Genomic DNA, 14,982 nt, shown 5'->3' on the forward strand with positions numbered 1-14,982 from the left:
CTTATAGTAGTGATGAGCGAGTGGCTCCTTGATCAGCAGTATGGGTGTGCCCTTTGTTCACTTTGCCACGTCCCCGTGACCGGCCTTTAGTGAAAGAGGCCTGTTGTGGGCCGTTACCTTCTTTCACGCTCAGACGTATGAGGGAGGTGGTGTTATCTAGCCGCATCTTCAGTTGAGAAAACTGAGACTCAGAATGTAGCAGAGTCAGGAGTCAAACCTGAGTCCATCCACTTCCAAAGCATGGACTCTTTCTTCTGCTATACACTTTCCTGGAAGCCTTTTCAGGCCCCAGAGACTGGTGGGCTTGGGGGGTAGGGCGATCCAGAGACCACGGCCGGGTGGCAGTCAGCTCTGGTAGCTCAGCTCTTGGAGCTCTGCCAGGCTGAGGCGGCCAAGCTCCGGCTGAGCCATGTCAGCTTCTTTGGGAAGCAGTGTCTGAGGGGAAGAGCACCCCACTGGTGCTGGGGGAGGATGATACCTCACTTCTCTCCTGGACCTCCTGATATACCAGACACTTTGTTAGAATTACTCTGAACCTTGTCTCTGATCTTAATGGCAGCCTGCAAAGGTGGGGCTGTTGGCTGTCCGTGGTGCGCTGACGAGGATCCTGCCTTAGTTGTATGGCCATCGGTAGTCACCTGTTTTTCCACTTCCAGGCTCCTCTGATCCAGGCCCTTGCCATTTCTTCCGAACTCCTGCCTGTTTTCTAGCCACCGCCTCTCTCTTCCCTGTGTGCTGTGTGGGTCATCCAGTGAGCTCATACATTAGGTATTGTTGGGAGCATACGAGACCTGTCCAGAAAGTATCCAGGCACATAACATGAAAAATAGAGACATGTTGAAGAAGACACAAGATACAAGAAACATTGTACATAGGACAGTGACACCTCAGTCCCCTACAGGCACCTTGGGACCTCACACAGTTCTCCCAATCACCATCAGCTGCCCCTTTGAATTTTTCTGAATCTCATTGACAGTCTGAAATCTCTTCCCTTTCAAAGGTGATCTTAGTTTTAGGTAAAGCCAGAAGTCACAGGGCGCCAAGTCTGGGCTGTAGGGGGGCTGAGTCACCTGGGTGATTTGATGTTTCGCCAAAAAACCCTGCACGAGACGTTATGTATGAGCGGGTGTGTTGCTGTGATGAAGCTGTCAATCACTAGTTGCCCACGGCTGCGGCCTTCTGAATCATCTGAGGAGTTTCCACAGAGAAATGTTCAAGCTTAACACAAAATTTGATGCAGATTCATTGCTCTACTCAGTTTTTTCGAATGCAATGGTCACAGTACACATGCTCACCCAATGGCATCTCCTGCCCCCACTGGCTAGTATAGTGAAGGCATCATTGTTCAGGCATGCACATTCCAGTCCACTCTCCTTGGCTGCCAGGTTACGTCGACATTGCGTAAACCGTTCTTGTTAACAGTGGTTGGACTTTTTCTGGACAGACCTCGTATATTGTCAACAATGTATAATACAGTGCGGTATAATAACAATAATTATACGTATTGTCACAGGCCCATTAGACCAAGGATTGATTAGGCAGTTAATTTGTGAACACATCAGCAGATATTGTCACCCTGAAAAATAAAATAGCCTTTTTTTTTTTTTAAACCAGCAATATGGGCTTATTCAGAAACAGCAGAGAATTGCATTTGGGAACAAGCAAATAAATGTAGTTGCTTGTTGGAATGCCAATCTCCATTCACCACATAAAATCCCTTTCTCAAGGTTTCTTTTCCATTAACCTGTAACTTTTTACATCCAATTAGGTTATTTTGGAACAAACATTTTACTTTAGGACAAAACTACTTTTTTTTCCTTTCCAAAAACTGTATCTCCATTTCTCAGACCTCCTTTATTGAAAATACACATCCTACTTTTCATATACATTTTTTTATCTCTCTTATTTTTTAGTAGTTTTGTAAGAAACCGTTTTTCCTGACAATTTCAGGGTTTTTTTTAGTTTAAGTGTTACTTTCTCAATGTCAGACACTGACAGAGCTTACCTAGAGAAGAAATGATGCGAGGCAGTTGGTGCAGAGCGATTGCAGACCTCGGGCGGGTAGCGTGGGCGCCTGTGCATTACCTTCAGTGAATATAAACTCCTACGTAGTACAGTTAAAGTCAGCCACGTGCTTTTTGGGATTGCAGTATGAGATGCATTCATGTCTTTGCGAGATTGGGAAAGATTGGAACGTACAGGGGCAGTAGGATCCCCACGTTACCGCTGAAGAGTATTGCGCTTTGTTGAGTAGGCAGAATAAAAATTTGAAAGGTGGGACAACTTCTGAACTGACGGCAGAGTCATAAATATCTGGGAAGCCACCACCAGAATTCCCAGCCTTGCAAATAATTATAATGAATGGAGAAGTTCTTTTAAAAAATGTGGCTACAAATCTGAAAGGGCAGGGCAGCAAACACCGTATGCACCTATCAAAGAGCGATTGTGGCGTGGCCTTGGGTCGGCAGTGCACGTGTGAACGGGACAGAAGGCGCGCTTGTTCCGGGCTCGGCCTTTTCAGCTGGCCGCACAGATGCTCTGGTTCGCTCAGTTTGCTGTGGTGTAAGAGCAGAGGCTTTCAGACCTGTTGGGTCATTTCATAGCAAGAAATGCTGTGTATATTACGGCCCGATGTATACATAGAGAACCGTACCAGTGACAGACAAAAGTGTAATAAACAGACATGTTTTTCCTGTTTTCAGTATATGCCATGCATGTGCTCCATTTCTGTCTTAATAAAAATGGAAAGGGTAAAATCTTTAAATAGGCCCCGGATACAGTCAGAGAGCCGAACTAAAGGGTGGGAGTGTGGCACCTGGCAGATTCACCTACCTGGAGGGGAACAGACCACTCACGGAAGTGGAGAGCACAAGAGGCTCAAGTAGGTACCTCACACAGTTCCAGGGGCTTGCCTCCTTTGGATCCCACTTCCGACACCATGTAATGTCACCTCAAAAATAAAATAGCAAGCTATTTTACCAGGAAAATGGGTCTATTCAGGAATAGCAGAGAATCGCGATGTGGGACAAGCAAAATGCAGCAAGCTACAGGCAAGTGCGAAGAGACAAAAAGGCCAGCTCTATTGGGTTTTCAGAGGAAACTGGGGAGGGCTGCTTTGAGCTGGAGTTCACGGTAGGGGAACAAGAGTTCCAGGCTGTGGCAGGCGCTCATTTGCTGCAAGCAGTGGTTAGTGCATTGTTTCTGGGGCAGGGAGGGATCTTCCTTCTTTTTTTAAAAGCAGGAGATGAAATTCCTGTGTGAAAAGTGACCTTCCTTGTCAAATTCTTAACTTCTTTCTGCCGGTTATGTAGGCTGCAACTGGTGGTATGTATGTGGAAGTTCCCCCTCAGGGCTTCCCAGCACCATTCTAAAGCGAAGTTCTTTCTTATTTTCCTGGCGTGCATGGCAGGTGCTGTGCGGAGTTCCAGGCTAGAGTCACATTTGGAGTTGAAGGAGGCCGTGTGATCTGCACGTGTCCATTCTGGCCTGTAGTAATTGTCTGTGACACTTATTTTCTCACCAGTCGTTCACCATTTTCGAGTCTTGAGACCAAGGCCCCTAACCCGGGGGTACATTTGCTCTCTCTAGACTTGTTTCCAATGGATAGAAGCAGAATAGAGGGGGGCGGGGGGGAAACATAGCAGGCAACTGGAGTTCTGACAGTAAAGTGGAAAAATAAAAAGGAAAGGAAGAAAAGGAGAGAGAGAGAGAACTCAATCAAGAGAAAGTACTTCTTTAGCAAGATGTCTGTGTTACTGTCCTCTGAACACCTTTGAGGATTTCTTCCCCTTCCTTTGTGTTCCCTCTTATTCTTATTTATCCTCAGACAAGTCTCAACATGCAACTTAATCTTGATTTGCAGCCAAAGTGATTATCCACCAGACACTTAGTGTCTTAGAAGATATCGTGGAGAATATCTCCGGGGAATCCACCAAGTCCCGACAGATCTGCTACCATTCATTGCAGGAGTCCGTGCAGGTCTCCCTGGCCCTCTTTCCAGCTTTTATTCATCAGTCAGGTAGGAGCTGGCCACAGGCCTCACTGATGAACGGTGCTGACAAGGACCTGAGTCACTTCTTAGTTGTGTAACAAAGGTCTTTAACCTTTTCGGCACCAGGGACAACTTTTGTGGAAGGTGGGGGTGGTGGGGGGCGGGGGAACGTGACAGGAGGTGGAGCTTAATGCCAGGTGTGGATGGATGAGCTGGAGCTCAGATGAGCTTGGCTTCCCCTCTGTCGGGGGTTGGGGGGAACAGACCTCATGCGAGCTCTGCTCAGGGACGAATACTGGTCCGAAGCCTGGGGGTTGGGAGCCCCCGCTCCATAGAGCATATCAAGTCAGGAGCAGCACAGGCCGCACACGGAAGGCAAAGGGCAGTGAGGTTTATTTGGAGAGTCCAGGGCTCCTGCCCTGTGGAGCCTTCATATGGGTCTCACACTGTGTCAGGGGGCACTGAGTCACTTGCCTCGTTTTGATTTTTAAGGCTTTGCCTTCTTCCAGTATGGAACATAAATGGCTGAGAGTAACGGGGGCATTATATAGGAGAAGAGAACTTTTTCCCATAGTGCTTCTTATTTACTTACATGGCAAGCGGGTTTTGACATAGTACCCCCCACGCTGCTCTGTCACTATCACTGATAGAGGCGCTCTCTAGCTCTGTGGGTATATGTGAGCATTTATACTAGTCTTGTTAGTCCTATGAGATAAATATTGGAGGCTCAGCAAAGTTTCACTGATTGCCTCTTACAAGCAGAGTTCGTGTAGCTAGAGCCAAAACATACTGTACACGATGATTGTTTAGATCTGGGAGTGGGACCACATTAAATGTAACCATTATTTTATGAAATTAAAGCATTTAATGGGCCATGGCCATGCAACCCGAATGCACCTTCATTATCCACTTTTAGCGACTTAACCCCTGACTTAATCCAGGCCCAACTGCGGGGATTATTGGTCATAGACAGAAGTCTCTAAAGCACTCAGGTGTTGACCCAATTGCATGGTTTCATCAGTGTGTGTGTAAAACAATCAGTCTGCAGTGAAAACTGAACGCTGCTGAGGCGGGGCGGTGAGCGAGGCTTCATCTCCTATATGAGCCGTCAAGCAGAGGGGCTCACTGTACTAGAGCTGTTTTCTCAGCATGTCCTTAATCATTTTCCACTTTCCATCGCTGGCTCTGCTGGTGTTGGGGAAATTTCTTCCAGCAGGAAGCCTTAGAGAGAGATGATAATGCAGATTGCAAGAGGAAGTCTGTCAAGCCAAGGGCTTCCGTTTCTCCCTGTGTGCATGCCTCTGATCATTTGCTTTGTCCCTTTGTTTAGATGTGACTGATGAGATGCTGAGCTTTTTCCTCACTTTGTTTCGAGGCCTTAGAGTACAGATGGGTGTGCCTTTCACTGAACAGATCATACAGACTTTCCTCAATATGTTTACCAGGTAACCACACACCTGCCGTCCATGGCTTTCAGATTTCAAGTGAGACGTAGCGGGACCTGGCTACAAAGTGTGGGATTTTTTTTGCTCCTCCTCTTCACTTGCCACAGTGTTGGTTTTCATCCTGGTCCCAGAGAGGCATTGCCTTGGCTACCATGTGGTTTCTTCTGTCTGCAGAGAACAGTTAGCTGAGAGCATCCTCCATGAAGGCAGCACTGGCTGCCGGGTGGTTGAGAAGTTCCTAAAGATCCTGCAGGTGGTGGTACAGGAACCTGGCCAGGTGTTCAAGCCCTTCCTTCCTAGCATCATCTCCCTGTGCATGGAGCAGGTGTATCCCATCATCGCCGAGGTATGAGAGGCTGGAGCTGGCCCTTGTGCCACTTCCTGTCCATTTGGGGAAGGAATGAAATATCCAAGAAAGTGCATTGTGTTTTAAAGCTAATTTGTTAGCTATTTTATTATTTTTGTTGTACAATGGTTTTTTCCAAGAAAGAATGCTGTTAGCTTGGTACACTATTTTTATATTGGCCGAGTTAGTTAGAACTAGCCTAGTGTAAGCAAGGTTGGTTGGTAAATAAGATCAGCCTCCCATGGCAAACAGTACAACTTTAGGTGAATATATAGGTTTTTACAGCAAACGTTGTAACAAATATACTTTCCTATCAAGAACATTCATGATCTCAAGGATACAAAGCAAGTTCTCCAAATGATTCAAACCTTTCCTTGTTATAGGAAAGCTCTTTGTTCTTAGAAAACAGATGGACATTCTGCATGTCAAGATCCAGAATAAGTACAGCTCTAACTAAATTTTATATAATAGTTAATGTAAATAAGAGCTGATCTTTTTAACTGCCCAAATTAAGGCCTAAATGGGTCCAGTTGCTTTGCATCATTAAACACACACGGGCCCTGTAAGGATTCCTGCCACGGAAGCTCTTGCCTTCTGGACTCAGTTTCATCTTAATCAGGCTGAATTACCCACATTTTGTCGTGTTTAATACGCACCCACGTTTTTGTGTGCATTATACACGGGATTTTTACACCCCATAGGATGTAAGCATTACACATGGCAAAATACGGTAACTGTATTTGGGCCTTATCATTTTGAATTCTACAGACATCTGAATTAATGTGACCTGTCATGCTCTCTAGTGACTTGGAGATTTTTATTCTAATTAGAAAATACTGGTGAGCCTGCCTCCCCTTCCTCATCCCAGAATTCTAGCTGCTGGTGAAAGAGGAGACGGACCCAGAGAGCAGTCAGCCCTGCTCACTACCTCCCCCGCAGAGGTCCTCTGATGCTTCTTTCTGTGGTTCCTTGAACCCCTTTTCTGTAGAGGGTGGATCTGCTTTTAAGCCTTCATATTTGTCTTTAGCTTTTGAGGTTGCGTAAGATCAGCAGGTTAGCTACAGCATTGTTGGTCCTGAAAAAAGGAACAACACAGCCAAGACGACATGACAGATCAAGTCAGGTGCTTTCTAAACAGAAAATCCTATTTTTTAAAAAGATTTTACTTATTTATTTTAGACGGGGCGGGGGGAGAGGGAGAAAGAGAGGGAGAGAAACATCAATATGTGGTTGCCTCTCGCACACCCCCTACTGGGGACCTGGCCCACAACCCAGGCACGTGCCCTGACTGGGAATCCAACCAGGGACCCTTTGGTTCTCAGGCCGGCCCTCAATCCACTGTGCCACACCAGCCAGGGCAGAAAATTTATATTTCTAATTGTTCTTCCATTTAGTGGCCTTTTTCTAGCTTGAACAGCTGAGTGCTTCCATCAGAAAATCCCCTTGGCACCAATCCAGGCATTCTGTCTCAGGTGTGACCCTGTTTCTGCTGAGGTACTCCTGGTTTGAACTGCTGACTCAGGGGGCTTGACAGGATAGGAGTGTGGGTGAGAAGCTGATGCGTGGCTTGCTGTTGCCAGGCCTCTCGTGGGCCTCTCGTGGGCCTCTCTTGCTCTGGGCCTGGGCTGTGAGTGGCTCCGTGAGCCACAAGAAGGGAAGGTTGGAGGATCTGTGTGTGTCTCCACAGCGCCCCTCCCCTGATGTGAAGGCTGAGCTGTTTGAGCTCCTTTTCCGGTCGCTCCATCACAACTGGAGGTACTTCTTCAAGTCCTCTGTCCTGGCCAGTGTCCAGAGGGGGATTGCCGAGGAGCAGATGGAGAATGAGCCTCAGTTCAGTGCCATCATGCAGGTAACGTGGAAGAGCTGCTGAGTCTGCCCAGTGACTCAAGAACAGCTGGGACTCATTCCGGACACCACCTGGGTCCATTGGCTGGCTGTCCCTTGGTCTGCTTCTCTGAACGTAGTCCACTTTCTCTGACGTGGCCACTGCAACAAGTACTGTCTCTGAAGCCCTGTAGTCTGGGTCTAAAGCTCAGCTCTACCTTTTAGTACCTGTGAAGTTAATTAACTTGGAACCTCGGCCTCTTCATGTGTAGAGAGGACAGCTTAGAGAGTGCAAGTTGCCCTGAGGGGAGGTTGAGGTATTTGACTTAGTTGTTAGCTTCTTGCTTCAAAGACGGGTCTCACGAAGGAGTCCAAAGGTTTATTACAAAAGACGTAGGAAGATACCAAAAGAAGTCAGGTCCCGTGGGGAGAACTTAAGAGCTAAGACTACATGGGAACATTCCTAAGATCTGACCAGACAGACTGAGAGACTGGAGATGATAGATTCCCTGGCCCTGCCGTTGGCACAAGGAGCCGCTTGCGGGGTGTAAGTTCTTCTGCCCTGGGGGTGGGGGTGCCCAGAAGGGTTTGGTCTCGGTATTTTAATGCTGCTTAGGGAACGGTGGTATTTCCTTCCACAGGCCTTTGGACAGTCCTTTCTCCAGCCTGACATCCACCTATTTAAACAAAATCTCTTCTACTTGGAGACACTCAACACCAAGCAGAAGCTGTACCACAAGGTGGGTGCCCATCTCTCAGAAAGGATTCTTCATTGAAGGCGTCAGGGCCCTGGCTGAGTCCCACCCTTCTCAGGTGGACAGCAAGAGTATGAGGGAAGGTAGACTGGGATCTGGAGAGGCCCCAGGGACCCTGGGTCAGCCCCACGGCCATCGCTCACTTCGGGCTCTCTGTCTGCAGAAGATCTTCCGGACCACCATGCTGTTCCAGTTTGTGAACGTGCTGCTGCAGGTCCTGGTTCACAAGTCCCACGACCTTCTGCAGGAGGAGATCGGCATCGCCATTTACAACATGGCCTCTGTGGACTTCGATGGCTTCTTTGCAGCCTTCCTCCCCGAGTTCCTGAGCAGCTGTGATGGCGTGGATGCCAACCAGAAAAACGTGCTGGGGCGAAATTTCAAGATGGATCGGGTGAGGAGAGAGAGGCCAGGCTGAAGGGGGACGGCAGGTGTGGGCTCTCGTGCCTGGTGCCTGTGAAGCGAGGGGGGCAGGCCGCCGCCGTGTGTGCTCTGCACCCCTGCTGGCTCCGAGGCCGCTTGTGCGGTTCTGGATGACTTGCTGCTGTGCCCTGTGTTGATGGGTACATGTGTTCCCAGTTTTGGCTTTAGCAGCACTTGGGTTCTCCTTCTCATCAGCCATTCGGCCCCAGTTGGCCCTGCCAGTCCCGCTGCTTTGTCTCAGCTTCTTGGTACCCTGTACCCTGTCAGGCACATCTCTGACCAGCTGCTGGTTCCTCATGGGTCACTACAGCCTGGACTTGCAGGCCTGCAGATAGGCTGAGAAGATTGGTCTTCTGGAGCTGCTTCTGTGGGTCCCAGACTTAAAGGTGGGACCCCAGCTCTTCCCAGGCCCTTTGGACCCCGGCCCGGCTCTGTGTGGCCTGACCTGCTACCAGGTCCCGGGAGGAGCCCTCCCGGACTCACCCTCTTGCTGCCCGCCCAGGGAAGGCCCGTCTGGTGGGCTGTCCTCACCTGGCAGCACCCTGGGCGGGAGCTGGGCTGGTGGTGGCTCTGGACGCACGTAGAGCCATCAGTGCTGCTGTGTTTGGCCCTCGGTGCCCTGCTTTTCCTGTCCCGGGGCCTCCTTTCTGGGCACTAGCCTGCCCTCCTCCTCCCTGTTCTGGCTGTTTATTAAGTCTCTGCTGCTTGCTTGATCGGCTCTCCCTGGAACTTTTCTTAAGGAGTAAGTCATTTTCGTCACCTCACACTTGATAAGATGGAGTCTCTTGCCCGTGTCCTCTCGGTGTTTCTGACTTGACTCCTGTGCTTGCCGACGTCCGTCGTTAGACTCACAGGCTGCTCTCGCTGGAGCAGCCCACGTCTTCCTTGCCTGGCTGGGTGGTGATGTGTATCCGGACAGTTTTTTCTTAGACTCTGCTCCTGTGTGTCTTGGAATCTTCCTTTTTCTGGCACTTAATCATCTTCTCTCTTGAGCTTCTTAAGGTTCACTTCAGCCACTTGGGTATGAATTTTTTCCTTTTCTAGAAGCCAAGTCCTAATATTTAATGATCAGTTTCTGCTGATGTCATTATCAGTCAACTTCTTGATCTAAAGCAGTGGTTCTCAAATTTAGTCATGCATCAGAGCTCCTGCGGTACTAATTAAAAATACAAAAATGTCTTCGTGCGCTCCTCCGGGAAATTCAGATTTAGCACTTGGGAGCCACTGATTTGAAAGACACTTCTTAGTATATTTTCTTGAGGACGAAATAAAGGAATCAATGCATTCATTCATTCACTCACTGTTTGAAGCTGGCTGCGTCTCAGGCCCTGCGCCAGGTATTGGGGCACCAGTCTCAGCCTTCGAAGAATTGTGTTGGGAAGACTGGCAGGAGCACCTGCTGTGGACCACACTGGGCTTTCTGATGTGCAGGTCCTGTTGTCGGCCCCATTTCCTAGGGAGCCCGGGCCCAGGAAGGTCAGCAGGCAGTTGGCAGTTACAGAACTTGGGAACGGTGGAGCCAGGAAGCACGAGTCAGACATGTGCTCTGGCCGCGGAGCCTGTGTGCACTGCCCGCAAGCAGGGTGAGCCAGGTGCTTTGAGCGCTCAGAGCGGAGGTGCTGCCTGCTTCCTGGAGCTAGGAAATAGGAGGTGTCTGAGGGGCCTTTTTGGCCAAGGCGGCTTCGTCCTGCAATTTGAAGAGGAGGGGAGGTTAGCCAGGTAAGTGGTTGGGGTGGAGGAGAGCTGGCAGTGCCTTCAGCTGTTTTCCGAGCCTTGTCCTGTCACCTGGGGTTTCAGAAGGGATCAGTCGCCTTGGTGCCACCAGCCAGGCTCTGTGACAGGGACCCATCAATGTTACTCCACAGTTTGCTGTACAGTCCAGCGTTCAGTAACCACCCTCTAAACATGAGGGTGTGGACTTCAGTTGGTCTCGTAGTGCTGCGTGGCAGTGTTTGGGGTCTCAGCTGTGAGGGGCCCTCCCCATTTGCAGCCTGCAGCCCAGCAGACAAGGTGGTGGGTGCCTGCACGCCCCTGCCGGTGTCACTCCGGAGTGGGAGGCCTGCCTGTGCAGGAGTCTGCGGACGTGGCTCCACGGGGCTTATTGAAGGAGAGACACACACCGGCAGCCATACCAGTGTCCCCCTTCCCTTCCTGTCTTGTAACTGCAGCAGGTTTCCTTCTTTCAATTAAATTTTATTTATTTATTTATTTATTTATTTATTTATTTATTTATTTTAGAGGGTGGGGCAAAGGGGGGAGAGAGAGAGAAACATCCATCTGTGTTCCCACTGATTTATGCATTCATTGGTTGATTACTGTATGTGCCCTGACCGGGGATCGAACCCACAACCTTGGTGTAGGGATGATGCTTTTAACCAACTGAGCTAGCCAGCCAGGGCACAGTAGGTTTCTTCATCTCTCTGTGCTTCACTTCTTCATCCTCAAAGTGGTGGTACTTGGCAGCACCCGCGCCGCAGGCCTGTGGGAGGATGGCAGGAGCAGGTGTTGTGTGTGTGGGCCTGGGCTTGGGCCAGGGTGCGCATGAGGGGGCACTCACTGCCATTCCTCCCCCCGTTGCCTTTGCTCACACGTGGTGTGAGCAGGAGTAGGAACGGCGAGCTGTGTGGAATGTTTGCGGAGCTCTGGAGCACACTCTGGGAGGGAGGTGCCGGGGCGGCGGGGGGTGCGGGGGGTGATGCAGGGTACTGTGTGTGGCTAGGCTGCAGCTGTGCCCCTGCCTTCCAGGACCTGCCCTCGTTCACCCAGAATGTGCACAGGCTGGTCAACGACCTGCGATACTATAGACTCTGCAATGACAGCCTGCCCCCCGGCACTGTGAAGCTCTAGGCATGGCCTGCTTTCTGCCCGAGGGACACGAACCGCTGCTGCTGCCACCTGCGCCACCTCACCTTCCGCCACAGTTGTCTCCCAGACCAGTCTCAGTTACTCCTCGGATTCTTACACCCTGAGCAGCGTCGCCTGCCCTGTGCCCCTCCTCCACGATCCTCTCCTGTCGCCTACCCAGCAGAACTGGCCTCAGGGTGATCGTAGCACTGGTTGGAGTGCCCAGGACATTCGGGGCAGGCGGGGCGTCACGGCTAGGGACTGAGGAGTCACCAGGAAACCCGTGCGGTGCTCCGTGTAGATCATGCGTCTGTCAGTCGTGAGACTGACATGCCAAGGACAGCTTATGACAGTGCCACCTTCTCACCATTCCACCTCCCTACCCCTCTCCGGCCCCATCGGCCAAGGAGAGACATGACCAGCCACGACGCAGGGACTGTTTTGGCACCTCTGTCACCCACCCCTCCCCCAGTTGCCTTGAAGTCTCAGCTCTGTGTTAGAGATTTGCAGACTCATGGTTTTTTTGTTCTTGTTTTCTCATCATTCCATTGTGATACTAAGAAACTAAGAAGCTTAATTAAAAAAAAATGCTTATGTTGTTGTTTTATACACTCTGGTTAGGGGGCTTCTTCACAGTCAAAGCCTCCCCAGGGCGGGCGGAGGCCCAGGTGTTGCCCTGGGAGAGCAGAGGAGGGGACCAGCTTTCGCAGCGCTGGCTGCATCCCATGCTCTTCGAGACAGCATCGCCCTTAAGCTCTGTGAAGACACAGGGTCCCCATTGCTCATGCTCAAAGAGTGGGGGTCCTTGGTGTCACTGACAGTCAGCCTAGTGGTGGAGGCGGGTGTGGAGTCCAAGGGGTGCCCCTGCTCTCAGAGCCTGGCCTCCCACCTCTCCACCTCCCAGAGACCGGATCCCTCCCTAAGACACCCAGCCAGGTACTGTCCCTCAGTGGACTGAAGGGAGGTGGCCATCTCTAGGCAGATTGTCTGAAAATGGTGGTTGGGAGGGGTGGGCGGGAGAGCGGGTGCAGCTGTGTGAGGGTGGGAGCGGGTGGGACTCAGGGCTCACCCGTGTGTCTGAGGGCTGGGGCCTTCCCAGGCCATTTGTGAGTGGAAATAACACTTGTCCTCAAAGTTTCTGGGGTAACGGGTTTGCAGCTTCCCCTGCTTTAGGGGCCATAACGACTAGACGACAGGACTGGGGCGATTCCAACGTGGACTGCCGTGTCTGGCAGGAGCTCACCCAGCAGTAAGCGTGGGGGTGGCCCTTGGCTTGTTGGTAGAACAGGATGAAGGGAGTCGGGGGCTGATGGCTTCCTCTTCTGAGGTCTTTGTAAGATCAATTTGGTGATGGTGGGCTGGGTGAGAGACAGAGTGTGGGTGTTGCAGCCTCTTTGTGTCAGTCACAGCCTCTCAGCTGCTGCCAGCCCCACTTCGGAGTTCAGGGTGGAGGGAATTGAAACTCCAGTTGCTCTTCTCCAGGAAGGAATCAACGTGCAACTATTCCCGGGCAGTCAGTGCCGCCTCTCCTGCCTGCTGGGGAGGACCAGGAGTGCTGTCTGTGCCTGAGGTTAAGAAAGGGCTTTCTGAATGGCTGGAGTTGGAGCAGGTGAGGGGATGGGTTTTGTCACCTGTGGGCCCCACCCTTGGACAGAACACTGGGCAGGACTTAGGATGGTGGGAGGAAGGTGGGCTGGGACTGGGGTTTCTGATCCAAGACTGGTGGGCATGGCTCCGTGAGCTCCCAGTCCTCGGAGGTGCAGGCAGAGGCGGGCGACCTGCAGAGAGACCTCCGGTCCAGTTTCCCTTGTCTGCAGTGCCCTTCCTACACAGGGTCTGGCATGAGAGCCGGCCGTGCTTGTGGGTGGAGGTGGGTGAGCGCTCAGGCTATGGACAGACCCAGAAATTGTCTGTATTCTGAGGAAGGGGGTTTTCAACGGGGCGGGCTGCTTTCCCTGCCGCCTTTCAATGGGAGTTGTCATCCTGGCCCCACTCCGGTGCCCGTGTCCTGCTTGTCCTTGGTTGCCAGTTCCATCTGCTGCAGGCACAGCCACTGGCTTTGGGGGAGAACCTGATGAGATGTCCCAGTTCCAAGCATTTTCCTCCACTGCCTACTATTGGCCTCATGCAATGGAGGGCTGACTTTTCTTTTAACAGCCATTTTTTTAAAACTAAAAAAGCTGTCTAGTCCCTCTGCCCAGGAAAAACCACTGGTAATATTTTGGGTAAATTTTATTTCCACATTTCTTTACACGTATGCAAATGTGTATGATTTTGCCTTTTTTAAAAAAATAAAATTGAGCTCTTGGTGTTCTGTAGTCTCCTTTTTATTCATTTAACATGTTCTAACTATTTCCTGATGTTAACACATACGCTGCTGAACCTGATCTTTAATGGCAGATCGCATCCCACCGTTCCGTTGTGTGCTATGCCCTGTTTGGTTCAGTTTTTCTTTATAACAGGTGAGGCTGCAGTGAGCATCCTTGCGTATAATCTTGGTATTTGTCAGATGATTTCCACAGGTTTGGTTCTGACACGTGAAATTGCGGGCACAAGTGTTTTTGATGCCTGTGGTAGACATTGCTGAGGCCTGATTCCTAACTGAAGGGCAGTGTGACAGACGTCAGGGCTGTGGAATGTCTGGGCTGCAAGGCTCTGTTGAGACAGCTGATAAAATCAGTCCCTGGTTCCGTGGATCTTGGGGACTTTTAGGCCCAGGGCCCCTGGCTGGTTAGTGGCGGCACTTAACCAGCCCTTCTTGCTCACTTAGGGCGACATCATTGTCTAAGAGTGACATTTCTGCAGGGTGCCAGGGCCAGGGAGAGGAAAGGAAGGAGCTGCTGGTTCTAGTTGACTCTTTTGGCCTTGGCCTTGATGGCAGTTCATTAATTTAACAAACGTTATTTATCAAATACCTCTATAAGCCAGGTGCTGGGCTCCAGGTGAAGGACTTGGAGATTAATATGGTAAGAAATCATAGGCCAGCGGGGAAACAGGGGAAGGAATCATTGCAGAATGGTGTGCTAAGTGATGTGATGGGGATTGGGAATCAGGAAATGGATGGAGAGTTGTAGGTGGAACTGGGGGAGGGCAAGAGGTCGTTGGGGGGGCCTCATTGAAGGTAATGGTCATCTGAGACAGGGGCATGGGCGGGGGAAGGGTGAGGACAGGTGTGACCGGGTCTTACGGCTGGCCCGCAGGCTGCAGTTGCAGACCGCAGGCAACTGCCACAGAACTGTGATGGGGAGGGTGACTAACGTCTTTTTTCCAAACCAGGATGTGGTGAGTAAAAAGCAACATTATCAGCAATAATTCTGGGACAACCAGGATACACTGGGACTTCGGCTTCCCTGG

At 50.7% G+C, this 14,982-nt stretch overlaps 1 protein-coding gene across 2 annotated transcripts in view; it reads left to right on the forward strand.

Annotated features, from left to right (window-relative positions):
- The window catches only part of XPO6 (exportin 6), a 119,133-nt gene extending 105,187 nt beyond the window's left edge, over window positions 1-13,946 (forward strand). For both annotated transcript variants that reach the window (XM_024560549.3, XM_024560550.3), the window contains exons 18-24: window positions 3,863-4,018; window positions 5,322-5,436; window positions 5,611-5,782; window positions 7,470-7,631; window positions 8,248-8,346; window positions 8,525-8,755; window positions 11,530-13,946. In XM_024560549.3, the coding sequence (XP_024416317.2) occupies window positions 3,863-4,018; window positions 5,322-5,436; window positions 5,611-5,782; window positions 7,470-7,631; window positions 8,248-8,346; window positions 8,525-8,755; window positions 11,530-11,631 (1,037 nt within the window). In that variant the 3' untranslated portion in view covers window positions 11,632-13,946. The remainder of the gene's footprint in view (window positions 1-3,862; window positions 4,019-5,321; window positions 5,437-5,610; window positions 5,783-7,469; window positions 7,632-8,247; window positions 8,347-8,524; window positions 8,756-11,529) is intronic.
- Window positions 13,947-14,982: the final 1,036 nt, after the last annotated feature.

This window comes from Desmodus rotundus, chromosome 1 (assembly GCF_022682495.2).
Source record: "Desmodus rotundus isolate HL8 chromosome 1, HLdesRot8A.1, whole genome shotgun sequence".
NCBI classification, from domain to species: Eukaryota; Metazoa; Chordata; class Mammalia; order Chiroptera; family Phyllostomidae; genus Desmodus; species Desmodus rotundus.